The sequence below is a fragment of the Drosophila grimshawi genome, unplaced genomic scaffold (assembly GCF_018153295.1).
Source record: "Drosophila grimshawi isolate 15287-2541.00 unplaced genomic scaffold, ASM1815329v1 contig_44, whole genome shotgun sequence".
NCBI classification, from domain to species: Eukaryota; Metazoa; Arthropoda; class Insecta; order Diptera; family Drosophilidae; genus Drosophila; species Drosophila grimshawi.
In genome coordinates, this window is record NW_025063240.1 from 15132800 (window position 1) to 15155098 (window position 22299).

A 22299-nucleotide genomic window follows, 5' to 3' on the forward strand; every position below is an offset into this window, starting at 1 on the left:
CAAAAACAATAGCAACGCCATCTACAACAACAACAGTAAACCGCAAAACAGCAATTCAATTAAACGCCCACCAACAGCAAATAGCGAAACAGAAACCTTTAAAGCGCCCCCAAAGCGGCAAGAATAGCGGCAAAAATAATCGAAGCGCAAAACAAAAGAACATGAAATTGCTTTATTACTTAATTGCTCTTTAAAATAAACACACACAACAACAGCAACAATAACAATCGGAGGCTACACTTATGCCACAGGCCATTTCTTGCGAAGTCTATCAAAGGCGTAGAGTGGGTCAGTCACATGTAAACACACACACAACACACACATAGTACACACTCAGTAATCGCGACAAGATACATTTAAATGGACAATCATTTGAGCAAGTGCGGCTCTGGGCGGGGTATTGTCAAGTGTGCGGGGGCGTTGGCAACACGCGAGCTAAAAATTAACCAAAATTTTCGTTGGCATTGCGCAGGCGCCGCTGTTGCTGCCACTGCCACTGCCTCAGACTCAGTCTCAGCCTCAGTCTCAGTCTCAGCTCGCGTTGCCTATAAAACGAACACTGGCCACATGTCGCGTCCAATTAAATTGTCATGTTGTTGTATTTTGACGGCATGTTTGCATAAAATTAATTTCGCAAATAATTTGCCAAAGCAAACAAACAAATGAACAAACAAACACAAAGGCGAGACAAGTGAGAAACTGATGCCGCGTAGCGAATTGACGACTTGGGGAATACCCTATACGAATAAGGGGATTATACCATGCAGTTGCCGGATTTGCATAACTTGAAAAAGTAGAGCTTACCAAACTAGCCCCAGATATAGTAAGAGAAATATTTACATAAGGCTTACTACACTTTTGTATAAAGTTTAATTCATAATTCATTTCTCGTAGTATACCCTACAGGCAAATATGTACAGGTCAATTAAGCACAGCCTCTAACGACACTTTGAGTTGAGTATTCGATTGAGTGGGGGGAGGGGACTGAGGAGGGGTTTTACTCGTTAATGTTAGTAGCTGCTTTTTTGGTTACGCATTCACACGCTGCTTGTCTGGCTTAGATTTGCCATTATTTAAACTGGACTTTGGGCACATTGCCTATTTACCCCCCTGTGGCTGCCACAGACACACCCCTTTGCTCACCCCATAAGTTAGCAATCGGATTGTCACGCTGTTCACCTTGCCGTCAGCTTTAGTCAGTCATTTCGCATTTGTTTTTGCAACTGTTTCATGTCAGCTGGCGGTTCAGTGGGTTCGGTCGTCGTGCTTGGACGTGTTGGCTGCCAAATTAGCAGCAATTACATGTAATATCGGTTACACTTATTTGCATATTGATGCAATTCTCGATCGTCTAATGGTGCTATAAATTTGCTTGGCACATGTTGCTCCAGCCACAAGTCACAAGTTGCCAAGTTTGCCAAGTTGCATGTGGTACTTGTTTTACTATTTTGGTGCATGATTTGTTAGTGGTCACCTTAGAACTTGAGTTTTAATGGCACCTGCCATTCGGCTTGACAATGTTTGCTCAGTGTCTAGACACTGTAATGGTAACACGGTTAATGTCTTTCTGCTGAGCCACTTGTCGGAAAAACTCCAAAGCACACATTGACTTGCAATGTTGATTGTGGAATTGACACTAGCGTTCACATTACTTGCTCTGCCTTGTGAGTGACTAGCGTTAAATAAATGTTGTTATGTCAATTGAGATACTTTTTAGTTCACGTTTAGATGTTGCAATCTGTTTGAAGCCACTCGTTATGCAAAATCAATTTAAAATTAAGACACTTTTTGATTAGACAAGTCATAAACATTAAATCGCTTTGGCAATGGGAAATTTTAAAACTGTTTGCATCATGTAGTCTTTGCAATCTTCTGTTCTTTTTCTTCGCTCTTAAGTTTAATTATTTCAATTAAACTTAATTATTTTAATAATGTTTCTGCCCACACACACCAAATTCCAAGGCCTGCCTTAGCTCACTTTGTGTTGTTTGACAAATGTTAGATTGCAGAAAATGGTCGCTTCGTGCTCGTGTTTCATAGTTTGATAAACGAAAAAAAAATCAAATTCAAGTTTAAAACGTTTAAAGCAGCTGCAACAACGCTGAGCTACATAAAAAGGCGTGTTCAATTAGCATGCTCCAAGCTCGATAAAGGAAAAAAAATTGTCTGCTGACGAAAAACAAGCTCAGAAAATTGAACATAACATTTCAAAGGAAAAACATACAAAAAAAAACACTGTAGAAAAATAAAAGAAAAACAGTTGGAAAATTAGCGCAGAGCAAAGGCACGGCCCCAAGACGATGACTGCCTGAACGGTGAGCTTGTTCAATTTAATTGAATTGCAAAAGGAGTGAAAAAAGCACACACACACACACACAGGCAACAACGAGTCGAATGCGAATCAAAAAATCGAACTAAAGTTGACTCAACTCAAGTTAACATTATAATCGATCAAGGCAAAGCGAGGGGAACATTTAGCCGCATGCCGAACTGCACTCAATCAAAGCGGACAATATACGGGCGGACGGACATTAGACGGTTAATTGATACGCACAATCTATTTCCATTAGGTTCGTGCTCAATCTGACCCAGAAAACGTTGGGGCAAGTGCAAATAATAATGCGGGGCTAAAGTTAATGGCAAACCAAGAGAGAGAAACTGTTAGTTAGAAAATTGCTAAGCATCAAGCACATCTAATACAGTAGAAGTACCAGAAGACGACTACAAAACGACATCAACATACAACAGAACAGTTCACAAATCGGACAGCTAATCCGGTTCAGCCTCATCAACTCAACTACACTTATCCGCTGATTTTGTGCGCTAATCTAATTGCAACTGTTGTATGGCAACCAATGGTGAATGCAGTTGCTGTTGCTACTTGGGGTGTTGCTGTAATGCAATTGTGCTGTTGTTGCTGTTCTTTTTATATACCTCTTATCTGCTGATATACATATATTTGTTGCAGTTGTTTATCTGCGTGTCACACGCAAAAAAAAAAGCACTTTGATTTGCGTAGATGAAGTTTGTGTCCTAAGTCTTTCGTTTTGGCATTTGCCATTTGTCGCAGTTTGTTGGCATTGAACCGTTTCGCGTTTGACATTTGCTTTGTGCTAATTTATGTTTATTTGTACCGCCACCAATTTATGTTTTTTTTATTAATTGCAACATTCTGTACGCTTCTTATCTTTGCAGAATTAAATCAGCGAATGCCAATGGTAAGTGAAAATCAAGTTTTTACACTTAAACGAAGGGGTCTGAAGTGTGAGAGAGATCGCGATAATTGCTATCTTTATAATACCATTAAAGTATTTAAGATAACTATTCAAATTGCAGCATTCGATTTCACTTAAACGATTTATTAATAGACTACAACCTAAGCTCCCTATAAGCGTTGTCGTTACTTCCGTCATGCAAAAAACCACATTTCAAAGTTGATCAATTAGTTCCTTGGTTTTTGTCTGCTTCGTTTGATTAATTAAGCAAGCGTCTCTTTTTTTTTGCATCTTTTCTTATTCTTAGCATGAGTCGCCACCAATTTGATTTTTTTTTTTTTTGCATTTGCATTTCCATTTTTAATTGCATAATTCTGGCATTGCATGCGATTCGCGGAAATAAGCTAGCTTGGGCTTCAGTGGCAGGGCAAAAAAAAAAATGTGTGGCACAAGTGGTAACAATTTAATTTGTTTTCTCTTCAGTGCGGTTGCTGTTGAGTTGTTGGCAAAGCGGACATACCAATTTTTGATGACAATGCATGAAGTTCACGTTCGTGCCACAAATCTAAGATGCTGCCAAAATGGAAACCGAAACCAAAAGCAATGCTATGATGACTATGATGCCATGATCCTACGTGCCCCCAGAGCCCGTGTCAGCTTTCAGCTAAAGAAAATTTGTAGACAAATTAAGGCAAAGGCTAACAATTGTCTTCAGTGCATTTGCTATTGGCATTGGCCGTTCCTTTAGACTCGCTGGCTCTTAAACACGTTCGAAAATCGTGCAAAAAACTTTTTTGATTTAGTTGCTCGGTATTTCTGTTCTTCTTATACAGTAGGCAAATTATTGACAAACGAGCTAGCGTCGTACTCCCTCAGGTCTCTGGGTACGTGTGGACCCTTTTTGGCGAAATCTCTCTTTTCGTTTGGCGCCAATTTCACTGTCTGTCTGCGTCCTGTGCTGACATCGACATGCAGGACAAATTGTTGACGGCATTTAATGTCACAGCAGCCAATTAGCTGTCCCATGAAAATCTCCACTTGCTGTTGTTGTTTTTATTGTTATTTTTTTTCTTTTGTGGGCTGTACGTTTTTTTCGGCTAAAGTTTTACAGTGTGTATCTTAGCTGTTGTTGTTGTCGACATTTTGGTGGTGCTACGCACGGTTGCATGTTGCGAAAACAACAACACAAAACAAAACAAAGTAAAACAAAACAAACAACAACAAAAAAACAAACAATCACCACAAATCGTTAAACTGTCAGCAGCTTTTAAGGCGGGCGATTATGTCGCAGTCAACGTCGTCGTCGTCGCCGGCATTGCTGTCGCCATGTGGCGACAGGCGCCAGTTGCCAGTTTTTAAAATGCCACAGAGAAAACATTTTCAATTGCCCAAAAAGCTGAGCACATTAAAATACTCAGCCTGCAGCTGATTTTATTGCACATAAAAATAAGTAAATAATTAAATGGCATAGAAAATACCGTAAGACACCTTCACACAGAAAAATAAAAAAACAACTAATTTCAACATCTTTTGGCATTGCCAAAACTATGCGAAAGGCCATTTACTATTGAAAATGCATTTTGCAACAGCAAATTGCAGTTGGTGTCGCTAACATAGGAAATTCTGTGCAATTATCTTGAATGCTGCCAGGCAGACAACGTGGCGCATGAGCAACATTATTTTAATTATGCATTCGCCGAGATAAGAGCTGCCATGTGACAATTCACAGAAAGGCATTCAAGTCGGTAGTAAATATGCTGACAGTCATTGGCATTATCTGTCCGACTATTAAGACTTCATTACACATGTCATATGCGCCATTTGCTGACTTGTTTCCCAAAACCAAACGCGACGCAAAACACAAATTAAATTCCAAAATGCTCGTTAATATTTTTTTTCTAACTATTTACTATATTTATTTATTTTTTTATTTGTTATTTTGCATCACAGCCACGTTGAACACAGAGCTTTTAGTCGAAAGCTGCTGCGAAATATTTTGTTAACAAAATTTTGCAGTTGCTGCCGCTGGAGCTGCACGCAGATAAGCAGCACCAGATAAGGCTGGCAGCGGTAGCTGTTGCAGTTGCAGCAACAGCTGCGACCAATGCACGGTGGTTCAAATATTTGTAAAGTTGCTGTGAATGAATTTCGATTAAAGTTTTGTTAATTAAATTAACAGAGTAAACAGAAGATAAGTTTTGTGATTTCATAGCTTCTGTCCTTTCTCTTCTTAAATTCTTCCCAAAATATGGGCTACAAATTATTTTAAATAGTATTGATCACTTTTCTATAGTTTGTCTTTAGTTATTATAAAAAGTTAGACTTGACATAAATGAAGCACTTTTCTAAGGGATATTTGAGCCGGTTACAAATATAACATTTATCATCTCGCAACATTTTGCACACTTAGTCAACAGATTGGCACCACTGTGCGTTGGGGCCAGCAGCAGGCATAAGTTCAATGCAATTGCTACAGTAGCAACAGCAACATCGTTAACACAACACATAACCAGCTATTAAAGCCAACTAGTACTACCAACCAAGTCCGAATCCAAGTCCAAGTCGGACTCTGAAGTCCGAGTTGGAGTTACAGGCAAATATTGCAGTTGGAGTTGGAGGCTCTGGCGTTTGTGACATGCACAAAATGCATGTATATGAGCACCTACGGACGATAAGGTTGGGTTAATAATCGCCACAGTAACAAGCAAACAGTTAGAGTTACACACAAATACATACACACACATATATATGTATATATATATGTATATATATATAGTCAGAATTGGATATTCGCAGTGGTGGCACATTCAGTACGTAAATCATAAGCATTAAATGCGCCACCGACTTAAATGGCTGCATTATGCATGTGCATAACTTTGAAAATTGGCCAGTGGTTTTCCATGTAGTTGCGTATATGCATTCCTCTAATTAGTTGGATCGCCTCTGGCGAACAGTTTTGGCTCACTTGAGGGTAATGAGAGTGAAAGGCAATACGATGCAACGGTGTTAAAACCTGAGAATTCTGTGTAATCATTAACTGGATGAGCTGGATGAGCTTGCGGCAGTCGCCACTGGCAAGTGGCAAGTGGCAAGTGGCAGTGGGCAGAGCGGATGTTGGAACAGGTCTTGGTCTGGTTGTGAACTGAAATTACTTTAACAAGGCATGAGGAATCTATAAAGATGCTGTTAGCGGATAAGCACTCCATAAATTGTTAACTCAAATGAATAGAAATTTTACAGACTTCCTATATGAAAATGTTTTTTCTTGAACTGTTTAGCTCTATATGTGTGAATAGCTAAGGTTAATGATCTTGGGGCTGCAACTCATAATGTGTTTATATATATATATATATAAATATCTTTATATGCCAAGGATTACTCATGCGATTTAGCTTCTTGCACAATGAGATCAAACTGGCTGATTATTAAGGATCTCACAGTGTACGTTGAGAGCCAACCAGCGATTTGGCATTTTGGCCCAGTCGCCCGTTACTCATGTGGCACTGCAACTGCAACTGTGCCACATGGTGCTGCTGTTTGTTGGCACCTCGCTGCCAGATGACAGCCGTTTAATTTACGCTTTGTTTGTCTTGCTGTTTGTTTCTCTGTTTGTTTGTTTTGTTTGTTGTTCACGTTCAATGAGGTGAATGTTTGATTTATCGCCCGATTATAGAACCAAATGTCATAGATTTCTGCGTTGCAGCAGCAGCAGTAGCAGCAGTAGCAGCAGTAGCAGCAACGATTCCATTTGTCGAATCAGCATTTAGCCACTTTAGCCTTACGAAATGTCCAAATACCAAAGCAACTACTCATGTGCATTTGTTTGTTTGCTGCTCTGCATCTCTTACAGGTGGTCGCCCGCAGCCGTGGTGGTGTCGCAACAATCGCAACGGTGGCGGCCAGAATCGCTCGCCAATCTCCATTAAACACTCGGCGGACAGCATACGGCGACCCACAAGCAACTCGGGCGTCTGGACCTGGCTGGGCGGCAGTCGTCGCTCATCGGCGGGACCCGATCAGATTGGTCCGCCATCAACATCGCCGGCCGAGAATCATTATACCCACATGGATGATGCATATAGTCCGGTTGGCGTTAGCGAAGCCCTCTATGCCGAACTGGATCGCGAATCGGTGCGTTCGGCAAATCCGTCGTATCAGAATACGGCTTACAGTCAGTGTGGCGAGGTGAGTAAAGATATCAAAGTCTAATCTGGAATAGAACTGGGATTCTCTGCTAACATCACAAAAAATTATTGCTTATCTTTCATCGTTTTTAAAATCCAATTCCAACAATGGATAAGCAACCCTAATCTTCATTAAATTACTTTAACGTTTATCCATGCTATTCTTAATCTCTTACAGAAATACAATTTCCAAGCACACGAGCAAGACATTCCCATGGTCGTCTCGTCAGCGCCAAGTAGTGCCTACTATTCGGATCTGTCCGTTACGGCCATGCCGGGCGGCGCCAGTGGCAGCAACCAAGGCGCCTATGAGATTGTTGGCCTAAATGTCATGTCACAGCCGCTGCCCAATTGGGAGCATCATGTCGGTGGTGCTGGTGGTGGTGGTGGTGGCAATGGAGTTGGCGGCGTGGCCACCACCGGACTGGCGCCGGGCGATGCTGCAGCAGCTGTGGCAATGACGCAACGCCGCATGCCACGTCTGGCGGCCATTAATGAGACGAGCACCAGCACAGTGCCCTCGGACTATGTCTGAGCAGAGGATGATTATTTATATAAGAGATATGTGACTTTAAAAAAGTGAAGAGATGGAAGAAGTGCGAGCTTAACATGTTAATTGTAATCCGTTACATACAATCTATATATAAAATAGATTTAGATATAGATTATATACATATATATATACATATATATATATATATATATATATGAACAGTATATTGATTTATATATAAATAGTTGTAAGGATATATATTATATATTTATAGCATATGCTAGCTTAGAGTTAGCGTAGTCTCGATTTGTGTCTTTGGTTTATGTCTGAATTGTAATATAGTGCGACAGATTTACATACAAGCATGTATTATAAATCTAGTTTTAATTTAGTGTTAAACAGCGATTTAATCGTGGGTGATATTTAGCCTAAATATGCTATATTCTTATGTTCTATGTACTTTAGCATTTTCTAAAAATGTAAAACAACAACAACAGGCAAAAACAAAAGCCCAAAAACAGCAAAAAACAACAAAAAAAAGGAAACGAATTATGAGCATTTTTTGATGAGTTTAGAATAAGGTGGGAGAAACGCAGTTCAGTCTAAACGAAACACCCCAACAATGTACCCAAAATCATATAATGGCATTTTACGTATTTATATACAGCAACAAGCACACACACAACAACAAACATTAATATTTACAGCAAATGAATTTATGCTTACAGGAAATATATATATATACATATATCTTTAAACGAAGCAAATGAAACATATTTACAACGATTTTAACGCAAGAAAATAAAAAGGAAAACTATTTACGAAACACAGAATTATTTATACTGCATGAAAATATACAATACTACATTATATACACACTCCCCAAAACTGGGCGATTTGCCACGACACTCTCAGCTCTCCAACTCCAGCAAGTAGCACATCATATCATTTACATACTACAGCATTAACTCAATATAAATAAATACATTCATACATTGTATACAAACAATTTTCCAAGCATATAACTTAGTAGACATACATATGTACTTTAGATTTAATAACAGCAGCTGCCAATGCTGAATTAATTTAATTTTTGTACATTTTGTTTTAGTTGAAAATATGATTAAAAACTATTGCTATTTACATTCTGAATCCCAAAAATAAGTGAGTTTTATTTATCCCTGTTAGACAATAGTGAACAGTTTAACAGTCAACACGATTTAAGTCTAATATTTAACAATACGTTGTAGGAAGTTTAAAAAATTGGCGATTTAGTTTTTGACACCATTACCAACAAATTTACAGATAAATATTATTATTTTCATTCATGTCTATCGAAATAAATTGTAATGTAAAAAATACATGGTGAACTTTTTAATATAAAAAATATATATTACTTTCAAGTTGCTAAACTTCAAATATACATTTCGAGAGAGTCGAAAATTTCCATATTGTTCAATCGTATTCAATCTCTTCACCCATTTCTGGTACATAAATACCATCATCATCATCAGCTGCTGTGTCAACGGCATCAGCTACTTGTGCAGACTCCAATTCCTTAAGCTGACGCGCATGGATTTTGTAGTGGGAGCGTAGTGCCGCCTTTTGCCTGAAACGTCTGCCACATTCCACACACTCGTGTGGCTTCTCTCCCGTGTGGATCAGTTCATGTTGATTTCGTGTCTCTGGCTGAATAAAGGCGCGCTCACAATAACGACAGAGATAGTTTCTCGCTCGCTCGTGTATTGTGCGAATGTGCTTATTCAGATTGCTGGAGCTGTAACAGACCGTCGAGCAGAGATGGCAGGCATAAGTGCGCTCTAGCGTATGATAGTTTAGGTGAATCTTCAGTTCAGTCCGCGTCGTCTTCTGCACACCACAATATGAACATGTATAGTTCTTGATACCCGCATGGCGCATCATGTGTATCTTCAACAGCTGTTTGGTGGAGAAACGTCGCTCACAGTTTGGATCCTCGCATGCGAATGGCTGCGCTAACTTGTCCTTGTGTGTGAAACGATGCGTATTGAGCAGCGATATCGTATCAAAGAGTTTCCCACAGAATTCGCAAACGTATGACTTGTGCTCCTTGCCAAGCTTGTGACACTTTCGCATGTGCAGGGTCAGCGTATGCTTATGACTATAGCCCCTGTCACAACCTGGTTCTGGGCAGGGAAACAGACTCTTTCCATGGCGACGCTTATGCGACAGCAGGCGCTGCTCGTTTAGGAACTGCGCGGCACACATATCGCATTTGTAGACATCTTTTGTCTCTGTTGACCAGGTACTCTAAAATGAAACCAATGACATACAAATCTATAAATTCAAAGTGGAGTTAGCTTACTGTAACGACATCCATCTCCTCATCGGCCTCCTCTATAAGTGCAGGTGATTCACACACGAGATTCTCAATTTCAAGCTCTGAAGTTTCAGTTCGCTGGATATCACATTTGGATTCAGTTCTGTCCGCGATTTCACTGCTCTGCTCCAATTGCAGCTCATCGACTTCCAGCGTGCTTGGTGCCACCTCCAAGTCATAAACAAGTTCCTCATCATCGCAAAATGCCAGAATTTGCATGCGCCATTTCGTGTCAGCTGCAATGCACTTGGCACGAAATGCATACAGCTGATCCAACTGGGTGTGGCACGCCTGGCACAGCTCACTTGGCAACCGCTCATCCTCGTCGATGGACAGATCTGTGCAGGTGACAAACTTGTGCGCCAGCATGGGCAGCTCACGCATATTAAAGCTGCCAACGGTTGCGTTCAGTTCAGACATGCAAACCCGACAATTCGTAATTGTAGTCGTTGACATCGGTAATCAAATTAACGCATCTAACAACGGATAAAACGTCAATCAAACGCCAGTAAAATGGCATTTATTTGTTTACGCACGAAACAGCTGCGCAGAAAACAATCGACTATCGATAAATTAATAGTGACAGCAGTGACTGCAGAGACCAGTCACAGTCACATAAGTAGTCACTTCTCAAATAATGCTAGTTTTGGTAAATATGAAATAAAGTGGTATTATAATAAAAATTTATTAAATTAGCATTCAAAGATATGATCTATTCTTAGAAATTCAAGTTGGGCTCAGTTAGGATTTGAGCTCGAAAATTTTACAAATGCCAACGACTGTGACTTGTTCACCGTGAACTTTAAAGTAACCGATTTGAGTAATGCGTACTTTAAAATACTTGTTCTGTGTAATAGGTGACCCCCATGTTGATTGTTTACGTTTAGGTCCAAAGTTCATCATAGAATCACTTAAAAATGTTCAAGTTAAATAATATCGGAACGCGTAAATTAATTTTAGATATTTATAAAAACCGATTTTATTCGGCCGCCGTACCAAAAACTAAGCCGGAACCAGAGGCGAGCAAGGAACCCAAAAGAAAAAATGTATCTTTTATTGCAAACATGCATCGTGGCATTTTGGCCTCGAAGGAAGTGTTCCCCTATCCAGATGTCCTAACGCTGGAGCAGAAGGAGACAGTGGACAGCATGCTGGATCCTTTCCAACGATTCTTCACCGAAGTAAACAATGCTGGACGCAACGACGAGAACTCTGTGGTCGATGATAATACACTGAAGAATTTGTGGGAACTCGGCGGCATGGGCATCCAAGTGCCCAGCGAATATGGCGGCCTTGGCATGAATAATACGCAGTACGCCCGACTGTGCCAAATAGTTGGCGCCCATGATCTGGGACTGGGCATTGTGTTGGGTGCCCATCAGAGTATCGGCTTCAAGGGCATTATGCTGTATGGAACGCCCGAACAGAAGGAGAAATATTTACCCAAAGTGGCATCGGAAACAGTTTACGCTGCCTTTGCGCTTACCGAGCCCAGTTCTGGATCGGACGCCAACTCCATACGCAGTCGCGCCGTGAAGAGTGCGGACGGCAAACACTATGTGCTAAATGGCTCAAAGATTTGGATTTCGAATGGTGGATGGGCCGAGGTGATGACTGTGTTCGCCCAAACGGAACAGCTGGACAAGAAGACTGGCCAGATGAAGGATAAGGTGACCGCATTCATTGTGGAGCGTGCCTTTGGTGGCGTTACCAGCGGTCAACCCGAAAAGAAGATGGGCATCAAGGCCTCCAACACGGCAGAGGTCTATTTCGACAACGTCAAGATACCCATTGAAAATGTTCTGGGCAAAGAAGGTGAAGGATTCAAAGTGGCGGTAAACATTTTGAACAGTGGACGCTTTGGCATGGGTGCGACGCTATCGGGCACGATGAAGAAGTGCATCGAGATTGCAACGGAACATGCCAACAATCGTGTGCAGTTCGGCCAAAAGATCAAAACATTCGGAACCATTCAGGAGAAATTGGCCCGAATGAATATATTGCAGTATGCGACTGAATCGATGGCGTTTATGATTGCCCAGAACATGGACTCGGGCAGCCAGGATTACCATTTGGAGACGGCCATATCGAAGATTTATGCCTCTGAGTGCGCCTGGCAGGTGTGCGACGAAGCTATCCAAATTCTAGGCGGCATGGGATTCATGAGGGAGACCGGACTGGAGCGTATAATGCGAGATTTGCGCATCTTCCGCATATTCGAGGGCACCAACGAGGTGCTCCGCTTGTTTGTCGCCCTCTCCGGTGTCCAATATGCCGGCAACCATTTGAAGGAGCTGCAGCGCGCATTCAAAAATCCAGCTGCCAATCTTGGCTTCATATTCAAGGAGGCTTCCAGGCGGGCAACATCTACAATTGGCTTGGGCGGCACCGATCTGAGCGCCAATGTGGTACCCGAATTACAGGAGTCTGCCAAGAAGACGGCTGCCTGCATTGATCTGTTTGGCAAGACCACCGAAGAGGTCATCATGAAGTACAATAAGAACATCATCAACGAACAAATCATATTGAATCATCTGGCGAATGCTGCTATCGAAATCTATGCCATGATGGCCACACTGTCTCGATCGACGCGATCTGTACAACTTAATTTGCCCACGGCGCAACATGAACTTAACCTAACCAAAGCCCTGGCCATCCAGGGATCCGAACGAGCAACTCTGCATCTGAGAAAGGCGACCTCAGGCCAACTGAAATCCGAAAACACTTTGACATCCTTAATATCGGAGAAGGTCTGCGAAGAGAATGGTGTCCATTCAACGGATGTCATCGGCTTAAACTAAATCGTGAAATTACAGGCAACAAAAAGATGGGGTGTGAAAAATAGCTAGTAAATGTTAAGCCCATCCTCCATCCAGTAGCAAATCATGTCTGTTTCTATATTAATTTTGTGTATCTTATTTCGAAATAAACGTGTTTTTTAAATTTAAAAACTTGTCTCATTTAACACTCAACCGATTAGCATTGAGATAAGCACAACCCGGCTAATCATCGCACTGCAAGTGAAAGTCTAAAGTCTATGCAGATATAGCTTTGAATTGTTGGTGCTATATTCAAATGTTTTGTTTACCCTTTAATATTTTTCAATATGTATACATATATATATAGATATATATATGCTGTGACTTGTGATATTTGAAACATGAAATATACAAAATTACTTCACTGGATGAATAGTTATAAATTATATAATTTATTATAAATAATAGATTAAAATAGTTTACACCTGCTTAAGTAATACTTGGCTAATGATTAGCTTAAGTTACTGCATATTTAATTCGATTAATTACATTTGCATCTAAATTCGACATAATTTTGAGTGAATAATTTACACATAACCATTTACCACAGTTCCTGATACATAATCATTGCTACTAACACCCACATCTGTCCCTGTTCCTGTTTCTGTCTTATTTGGAGCGGATAACGATGTGGCCGAGCTGGAACTCGTCTCATTGCTCTCTCGCTCATGAATCTTGCGATGCGTGCGCAGTGCTCCCTTTTGCCGGAAGTGTCTGCCACAATCGGAGCACTCGTGAGGCTTCTCACCGGTGTGGATGAGCTCGTGCTGCTTGCGTAGGAACGGCTGGTTGAAGGTGCGCTCGCAATAACTGCAGTTGTAGATTCGAGAACGGTCTTTCTCGTGCACGCTGCGCATATGCAGGTTGAGATTGCTGGAACTGTTGCACACCTTCGAGCAGATGCGGCAGCAATAGGTGCGCTCCAGCGTATGATAGTTGAGGTGAATCTTCAGTTCCGTTCGCGTCGTCTTCTGCACGCCACAATAGGTGCAGCTATAGTTTTTGATGCCCGCATGGCGCATCATGTGTACCTTGAGCAGTTGTTTGCTGGAGAAGCGTTGTCCACAGCTGGAATCTTCACACATAAACGGCAGCTCCGATTTTTCCTTGTGGGTGAAGCGATGATTCTTAAGCCGCCAGAGAGTGTCAAATGTCTTGCCACAGAACTCGCAGACATGCGACTTGTGCTCCTTACCCAGCTTGTGGCACTTTCGCATATGGACGCTGAGTGTATTTTTGTGGCTATAGCCGCGATCACAGCCAGGCTCGGGGCAGGGATATGGCATCAGACCATGTTGACGCTTGTGCGCCTGCAGGCGATGCTGCTCCAAGAACTGCGTTGCACAAATATCGCATTTGTATATGGCTTTTGGCTGTTCCTGTGAATTGAATGTCTAAAATAGGCAATGGCTTATTAGAATTCCAAATTAAAATGAAAGCTTTAGCTTACCGGTTCGGAAACCCGTTCCAAACTGGCTTCGTTATGCTGTACAGCTGATGCCACTTGTTCCTCAATATTGGATATCTGTTCCATGTCGCATGGAGGATTTATATTTTCCTCCCTTTCTGGGAGCTGCGTTGGCTGCTCCTCAGCATCCTTAATAGGCTCCTCTTCATCGCAAAATGCTAATATTTCCATGCGCCACTTTGTGTCGGCAGCAATGCACCGGGCACGAAATGCATATAGATGCTCCAACTGGTCGTGGCAAGATTGGCACAATTCACTTGGCAGACGAGCATCCCCATCGATGGACAGATCTGTGCATGTGACGAACTTGTGCGCCAGTTTGGCCAGCTTACGCATATCATAGCTGACAGCGGGTGCATTCAATGGGCAAATGCACACCCGACACTTGGGCGTGGTAGACATCTGACAATGTACGCCGATTCGCAATTATTTATTAAGCAACTTTGCTGTACAGTGTGTCAGATATTTATTTTTGTTTATACCAGAAACAGCTGATGCGAGCAGTGTGCGAAAATGTGTCATTGCCAATCCAGTCGAAACAGTAAACTTTCCAACACTGGCCGTAATATGTGGGAGGCAATTTCATTGAATTTCATTAATAACACCACAAAATAAGAGCAAAAAGATGGATAAACCCAATGGTATACACTATATTGAGCTTGCCAACAATTTCATACGCTTCGATGCCGCCAGCCAGTTAACAAAGGTCTTCTTCGACGACACCAACAAGCAGGTGAGTAAAAATTAATCAAGTACTAGAAAAATGGGCGGATTTCAGTTATGTTTCTTCTGTTTTTTCTATTAGATATTTGCAGTGCGCTCGGGCGGTGCCACGGGCGTAGTGGTCAAGGGGCCCGCCGAAGACGCTGTGATCACGTTCTGCATGAGTGACCGTGGCGGCGACATACATTCGATTAAATTCTCGCCAGACAATCAAATTCTGGCCGTGCAGCGTGTCGAGAATGCTGTGGAGTTTGTGTGCTTTCAAGGCGATCAGCCGCAGCTGCAAGACATCATTACGCATCAGGTGAAGACGCTGATCTATGGCTTTGTTTGGGTGCACAATCGCGAACTGGCGCTCATATCCAACACGGGCGTGGAGGTCTTTCAAATACTGCCCGAGAAGCGACAGGTGCGTTCCGTGAAGGCGCTGAGCATCAGTATTAAATGGTTTGCGTGGTCCGGGGACGCCAATGTGGCGTTGCTGTGCACCACAGAGGGCAACACACTGGTGCCGGTGCTCGTCAAACAGAAGGTCATCACCAAGCTGCCCAAAGTGAACCGTGAGTAGAACCCAACAACCACCCGCCTTAACCATACACAGATAAACACATCAAGATCGCTTATAGTGGGCAATCCGGCGCGTGAGGTGGAGGAGAGCAAAGTGACGCTGGGCCGAGTGTATGGCGTGCTGGCCGTGTTCATACTGCAATCGAACAGCACCACTGGCATGATGGAGGTTGAAGTGCATCTGCTGAACGGTCCTGGTCTGGCGCCCCAAAAATGCCATGTGCTGCGCCTCAGTTTAGTTGGACGCTTTGCCATCAACACAGTGGACAATCTGATTGTTGTGCATCATCAGGCGACGGCCACATCGCTGCTCTTTGACATTGCGCTCACCGGCGAGCTGATCGACGACGTCACCTATCATGCGCCCATTACGCCGGGTCGCTCCATCAAACCATTTGGACTCAAACTGCCTTCGCTCCTGCCCGATGGTCACATTATGCAGTGCGAGCTGTGTAAGTGGAACAATGTGTTTGTGAAAATGATTATTTATTCTTAATTCGCTTACAGATTCCACGAATTGGGTGCTGTTCCAGCCAAATATTGTGATCGATGCCAAACTGGGATGTATGTGGTATCTAAATTTGTGCATTGAGCCACTCTGCAATCTTATCTCGGACCGCCTACGGCTCACCGAGTTTCTCCTTCAGCGCAGCAGTGGCAAACAGATGCAGCTAAAGGTCGTTCAACAGCTGATGGACGAACAGTATAAGGGCACGTTGCTGCCGGTGCTAGAGACGATCTTTGATAAGATCAATAAGATTTATGCGTATGCTAATCACTCCCCAAGCAGTCTCGATACTCATTTCCCTTATGTCTCTCTCATCAGCTCGTGGGTGCATCTAACGCTACAAAATCAAACGGCGCTGCCTTCCAATGTAAAGAGCCCAACTAATAAGCAAGCTACTCCGCCCATTGTACTCATCGAACAGTCAGATATGGTGCAAGTCTTTCAGTCCATTGCCGAGCGACCGCATATGGAAACGGTGCTAATGCTCTATCTACAATCACTGAACAAGTACAACATCGCCGCCCAGGAGGAGCTCAGCAAGATGATCATCAGTGAGCTAATACGCAATCGCAGCTTTGATACACTGCGCCGCCTGGTCAGCTATTCGATGCTGCTTGAGTCGAAACCCATTGCTTGCTTCCTTCTGTCGCACTCCGATGTCAACTCGGCCATATCACAGGTCGCCATCGATATGCTGGGCAAGATGCAGGCTTATGAGGTATATCCTATATATACATATATATTAGCCAAGCAAATCCCTGACTAATTGCATATTTCGTAGATTATTATTGAGGTGATGCTCGGCCAGGGCAGGGTCATCGATGCGCTGCGTCTGGCCAAAAACTCGTTGGGCACGGACAAGGTGCAGGCGCGCAAGTTCCTTGAGGCGGCTTACAAGTCCCAGGATGATTTGATATTTCACAGCGTCTACAGATTCTTCCAGATGCGCAATTTGCGCATGTACGAAACTCTCAACTTTCCTAAAGGTAAATATGAAATATAGATTTGAATATTTGAACATTTTGCCTAATTCTTACCTCAAATATTTCAGCCGAACAATGCACGGAATTTATACAGCATTATAATAATACGTTTCCAGCGGATAACGCCGTAAAGTTGCCGAAAAGCTGAGCCTTGGTTTTAATCTTCTTTTTATTTCAGTTTATTTTGTGATTTAGCTAATAATTGGGGTATTCACACTTGAGTCTATAAATAGCTTAAAACTATATTTTATATTAGAATAAACAAAACGAAACGAAATATAACAATCAAATAACGCTAAATTTAAATATTATATTTATGAAATTATTTTCGTGACATTTTTAATATGGTGCTCTCGATAAGAAGTATAATTAAATTGCGAAAAATTTAATTGATGGAATGAAACAGTTTGTTAATATTCTTGCCAAATATAGTTCACAATAATTACTATTAGAATATTAAAATACCGAATAAACATTGCTTTGGACCGACTCTAGGAACAACTGAATTTGTGTAATCAGCTAAGCTATTCACAGACTGCAGCCCTTCTGCTAAATGAGTACCCCTAATACTTGACAAGCACTTGTTTACTCACACAGCAACAAAAATATTGATGTGATTACACAATAAATACACAGAATAGCTATACATTTCGAATATAATACACATATATATATATAAATATTGAAATAAATTGCCTAGCAGAAGCGCCGCGGCGGTGCCTTAAGCTGCAGCGTACCCAGCTCCATTGTGCTGGAGCTATTGAATAAATGCTGACTGGGACATGGCAAGCGTATTGTGGATAACTGTGGCGCTTCGCCGGCATCATCCGTCATGGGCAACGCTGTGGCACAGCGTGGGCATTGCTGCAGCGGTGTCACTTCGACTAGGCAACGCTCGTGCAACGCATGTCCACAGGCACCCAGGACGAGCACCTGCGTCTGATCGTACAGACGCTGCCGGCAGATGAGACAACGCATATTGGTCACCCAAAGGCCGCGGCGTGCCACATGACGTTGCGCCGCAAAGTCTGCGTGCAGATTCTGGCAGAGTGTATCGGCAGCAGCGCGCAACGCCTCCGTCTCCTGGCGCGAGCTAATCAGCATGCTCATCAGCAGATCCTTGACGTCACCGAAACTGCTCGAAACGTTGTGCGTATTCATAATTAATTGCACCAGATTGTGTAGATCAATGTGCTGCGATGCCTCGTGCAGCAGGGATTTGGTAATGGACTGCAGCTCCTGCTGAGGCAATATATACTGGAGCAGCGTGAACCAGCAGCGTTCCAGCTGCTTCTCCGGCAGCGTTTGAGCCGAGCGCGCCAACAGTTGGGCAATTTGATTCGCTTCCTTGGCAGCTGCATCCGCTGGGGACGATTGCAGTAGCTCCATGGACAGCTCGAAGGCTTTCGCATAGCTCTCCTGCTGCTCGTAGAGATAGATGACGGCACGCTTCAGATGATGCCGCTCCACAATGTCAATGGCTTTGTCCAGGCGATAGCCGCTGCTCGAGTGCAGAAACTCCAAAACCGTATCGGCATCTTTCAGATTGCAATACAGCTCCAGCAGCAGTTCCATTTGCGTTGACTGCAACTCACATCGCCTGGCATTGAGACATTGCAGCAGTCGAAACAGCAGCGGCCTCTGTTCACTGAGCAGCGCTAGCAGCTCGGCAATCTTGTCCGGATAGTGGAGGGCGATCAGACGCGTCGTCTCCTCGCCGTTTATCTGCAGCAACTTGCCCAGGTGACGACGCAGCTGCTCATAAATGCAGCGTTCCCGGATGCCCACATGCCGCTCCATATAGGCGAACATGGTCTCATGCCGCGCCTCATTGTGTATGAGGCAATCGAGCATATCGTCATAGCGCCGCAGCTTCTCCAGTAGATTCTCCACCACATAGTAGCAGTGCGCTCGCTGCGCCAGCTCCAACTGCTCCTCATCGCTGCTGATGTCGACAAGGCAATTGCTCGACAGCAGCTCATGCCAGGCACTCTCCCGCTCCGAGTGCTGGCGTGCACTCTCATTCGCTATATTCTCCTGCGCCAGGTAGCTGAGCACACGTTCCAGCAGCTGCTTGTCCCGCGGCAGGCACTGCGTCGATATCTGTTGGGCAATGAAGTTCAACAGGCAACCAATTTCCGCCCACTGAAAGGGAAGAGAAAACATGAAAATTAAAAATTCTCAAATCAATTTTTTGGTAAAATTTCAATTCAGTAAATTGCTCAATATTCTGCTCAAGGCGAAACCATTAACAAAATGGTATGGCAAATCCTGCCACTCACCGTTGCATTCTCTGGCGTCATAATCTCAAGCAGCAGATAGATGATGCGCTTGCGATGCGAGTAGCCCAACTCGTTGCTGAACTCCTGCTCCTGGAATGCGAGGGAGATGACATTTAGGGTTTCTCGCGTATCGAATTTGAGTAGAGCGCGCAGATATGGATAGGGCAGCTCGTCCTGGGGACTGGCACTCGAGTGCTGTGAGGTGAGGCAGCGCAGCACATCGTGCTTGACCTGGTGCACCTGCTCAATGGGTATGTCGCCACTGGGAAAGCGACGGCCGGCCAAACAGCTGGACACATACACAAGCAGACAGTTGCCCAGATCGGTTTGATCCGGTTGCAGTGGTGGCAACAGCTCCGTTAGCGCTGTTGTGTAATCGTTCAGGGCGCAGGCATTCAGGTAGAGCTGTGCCCGGAACAGCTGATGCCGCTTGACCGCCTTGAGCACCTGATTCAAGTCGAGACACATCCAGTCGAGCTTGAGGATCAGCTGCTCCAACTTGGCCGGCGAATGCTGCAGCCAGTAATCGACCAGAGCCTGTGATATGACCGGATTAACACTCTGTATACTCTCCTGCTCAATGTGCTCCGAGATGTGCTGCAAAAAGAGCTCCGTATTGTTGTTGTGCAGTCGCTCCCAGAGCTGTGTCCACAGCAGCTCCAGTTCACCAATGGTTATCATGCAGTTCACAATCGAGCCCAGGCAATAGTCGGGCGCACGCGCCGAATTCGCGATGTACTCCTTGAACAGCATTATGATGCGTTCCTTGGCCTGGGCACGCTTCCGTGGACGTTCTGCGGATGCAATATAACCATCCAGAGCCAACTGGCAGGCCTCCTGCCAGCGATGATTCTTTACCTATGGATGGAGAGGTGTTTTAGAAATCATTCTGATTTAGTGGAAGATTTCAACTGGAGTTGCCACTCACCAGATAGCTAATGCGTTCCGACCAGGTGCGTACGCCGATGATGTGCAGAGATCGGGCGCCCAACACATAGAGCTGTGTGCCTCGCGAGACTACGGAATTGTAGCAGGCATTCGTACCGGCCAAGGCAAAGGCGGGCGAAACATTGCCGCCCGTGGCCAATCCCTTGAACTGTGCGGAGCCATAGACCAGACCCGCATTAGCCATATCCATGCACTCGAGCTCCCGGCTGGAGCGCACATCGACCAAATGCAGAATTTCGGACGTGTCCAGCGAGGCAACACACTTGGGGCCCAACCAGTGGGCCGAGAGCAGACTGCTATGCAGCTGGACATGACGCAAATAGAGCAGAGTGATGCGTCCATTGGCCACGAAGAGCTGGTGAAAGAATAACTGATTGCCTCGACCGACGACAATGACGGGATCCACGGATCGAGTGGTGTCCGCCGCCTGTATTAGCACCAGATGCCAGGCGAGCAGCGGCAGACAATCGGCGGGTCCCTGGAGCGCATGATACTTGATGACACGCAGACGCGGGCGCACCGTGACTATGAAATACTTCGAAAGCGTGGCCAGCGCCAAAATGCAATACTGATCGAGTTCATGTCGTCCCTGGGAGTTCATAATCAGTGGCTCCACGGCGCAGACCTCGCCGCGTGCACCGGAGAACAGGCAGCGGGAGGTACAGCCCCTGATCCCCAGTTTGCGGGTGAAACTCAGCGACCACACAGAGCCGCCGGCATCGGCACACAACGCCAGCGAGGAACGCGATGTCCACTTCACGTGCAGCACACCCGTATTGGGTGTGATCACATCAAACAGCTCTCTCAGCACATCGCCCGTCTGAGTGTCCACCATGATGACCAATCCCCGGGCATAGCCCGCAAGCAGACGTGTCGAGTCCGCATTGAAAGCGAGACTCGACACAGCACCTTGGCTTTGCTTGTCCTGGTGTGCCCAGCGCAGCGTCTGCGTCACATCGAAGTTGAGTATATGGCCGTGGGAGGTGCCCACTGCGATGTAGGCTGCCACAGCGCAGGCACTCGCCGCACCCGCATTGACGCGCTCCGCGGCCGAGGTGAGCTGGGCGGAAATGCCATGGAGGAGAGTGTAGCGCATTATGGAACCGGAACCGCTGCCGCCGCGTCCATCGGCGCGCACGCCACAATCCTCACCGATAGAGGGCGTTGGCGTTGCTCGCGGCACGGGGACTCCCAATTCGGAGGCCACATCCGAATCCGCCTCGAACTCGCTAAGCACCGTTTCGAGGGTGGGCAACACATCGGTGGGTGGTATAGCAAACTCCACATCGTCCAGCTAAGCATTGCCATTCGATTAATGAGAACTTTTTACACTTTTCAATTGTTTTAATTTTTTTACTCACTCCTTCGAACTCAAAATCCAGCTGCAAACTGTCTGTGGAGCCACGATCTGATTCCAGCAGCGATTGTAGCGAGGGTGCCTTTAACTCGGCCATGCTGCACGTTGTTGTTCTTTATTTTGTCCTCACTATTATATTTATCAACAACTTTAATCTTAATTTTTATCAATGAATGTCTGTACGCCCACCATTTTATCGATTATTAAACTAATCGCAAGCGTATCGATGGAAACCGGCAAATTAAATATTAATCGATACATCGATATATGGCGCAATACAGCTCTGCTTGTAAATCGTTCGCAGTCAGCTGTGAACTGGTTCAGCGTCGTAGTCTTTTGTTGCTTTCGCTGCTGTCCTTCATCAGTTTCATTTTAGCATTTATCGTGGCTAGT

General features: G+C 44.3%; 6 protein-coding genes across 8 annotated transcripts in view; 3 read left to right on the top strand and 3 right to left on the bottom strand.

Annotated features, from left to right (window-relative positions):
* LOC6556944 overlaps positions 1-8023 on the top strand; it is a 60577-nt gene extending 52554 nt beyond the window's left edge. For both annotated transcript variants that reach the window (XM_032738580.1, XM_032738588.1), the window contains 3 exons: positions 3196-3218; positions 7066-7400; positions 7578-8023. In XM_032738580.1, the coding sequence (XP_032594471.1) occupies positions 3196-3218; positions 7066-7400; positions 7578-7934 (715 nt within the window). In that variant the 3' untranslated portion in view covers positions 7935-8023. The remainder of the gene's footprint in view (positions 1-3195; positions 3219-7065; positions 7401-7577) is intronic.
* Positions 8024-8978: 955 nt separating this feature from the next.
* LOC6557511 (gastrula zinc finger protein XlCGF46.1) lies at positions 8979-10773 on the bottom strand. The gene is made up of 2 exons (XM_001984113.2): positions 10237-10773; positions 8979-10181 (listed from the first exon to the last, which is right to left on the bottom strand). The coding sequence occupies exons 1-2, from the start codon at positions 10705-10707 to the stop codon at positions 9348-9350; spliced, it is 1305 nt and encodes a 434-aa protein (XP_001984149.2). The 5' UTR covers positions 10708-10773; the 3' UTR covers positions 8979-9347.
* A 326-nt stretch (positions 10774-11099) lies between these two features.
* On the top strand, positions 11100-13196 carry LOC6557587 (very long-chain specific acyl-CoA dehydrogenase, mitochondrial). The gene has a single exon (XM_001984112.3). It carries the CDS (start codon positions 11169-11171, stop codon positions 13050-13052), a length of 1884 nt encoding a protein of 627 aa, XP_001984148.2. The 5' UTR covers positions 11100-11168; the 3' UTR covers positions 13053-13196.
* A 302-nt stretch (positions 13197-13498) lies between these two features.
* LOC6557356 (zinc finger protein OZF) lies at positions 13499-14973 on the bottom strand. The gene is made up of 2 exons (XM_001984111.2): positions 14521-14973; positions 13499-14464 (listed from the first exon to the last, which is right to left on the bottom strand). The coding sequence occupies exons 1-2, from the start codon at positions 14938-14940 to the stop codon at positions 13598-13600; spliced, it is 1287 nt and encodes a 428-aa protein (XP_001984147.1). The 5' UTR covers positions 14941-14973; the 3' UTR covers positions 13499-13597.
* A 113-nt stretch (positions 14974-15086) lies between these two features.
* LOC6557529 (regulator of MON1-CCZ1 complex) lies at positions 15087-17637 on the top strand. 2 transcript variants are annotated; one of them, XM_001984110.3, is made up of 7 exons: positions 15087-15271; positions 15344-15821; positions 15888-16280; positions 16336-16594; positions 16655-17054; positions 17118-17322; positions 17388-17637. In XM_001984110.3, the coding sequence occupies exons 1-7, from the start codon at positions 15164-15166 to the stop codon at positions 17465-17467; spliced, it is 1923 nt and encodes a 640-aa protein (XP_001984146.2). In that variant the 5' UTR covers positions 15087-15163; the 3' UTR covers positions 17468-17637. The 2 variants fall into 2 exon arrangements, with proteins under 2 accessions (XP_001984146.2, XP_032599061.2); XM_032743170.2 differs by having other exon boundaries at positions 16336-17054; positions 17388-17618.
* A 249-nt stretch (positions 17638-17886) lies between these two features.
* LOC6557530 (vacuolar protein sorting-associated protein 8 homolog) lies at positions 17887-22065 on the bottom strand. Its single transcript, XM_001984109.3, has 4 exons — positions 21911-22065; positions 20530-21843; positions 19602-20459; positions 17887-19464 (listed from the first exon to the last, which is right to left on the bottom strand). Exons 1-4 carry the CDS (start codon positions 22001-22003, stop codon positions 18016-18018), a joined length of 3714 nt encoding a protein of 1237 aa, XP_001984145.1. The 5' UTR covers positions 22004-22065; the 3' UTR covers positions 17887-18015.
* Positions 22066-22299: the final 234 nt, after the last annotated feature.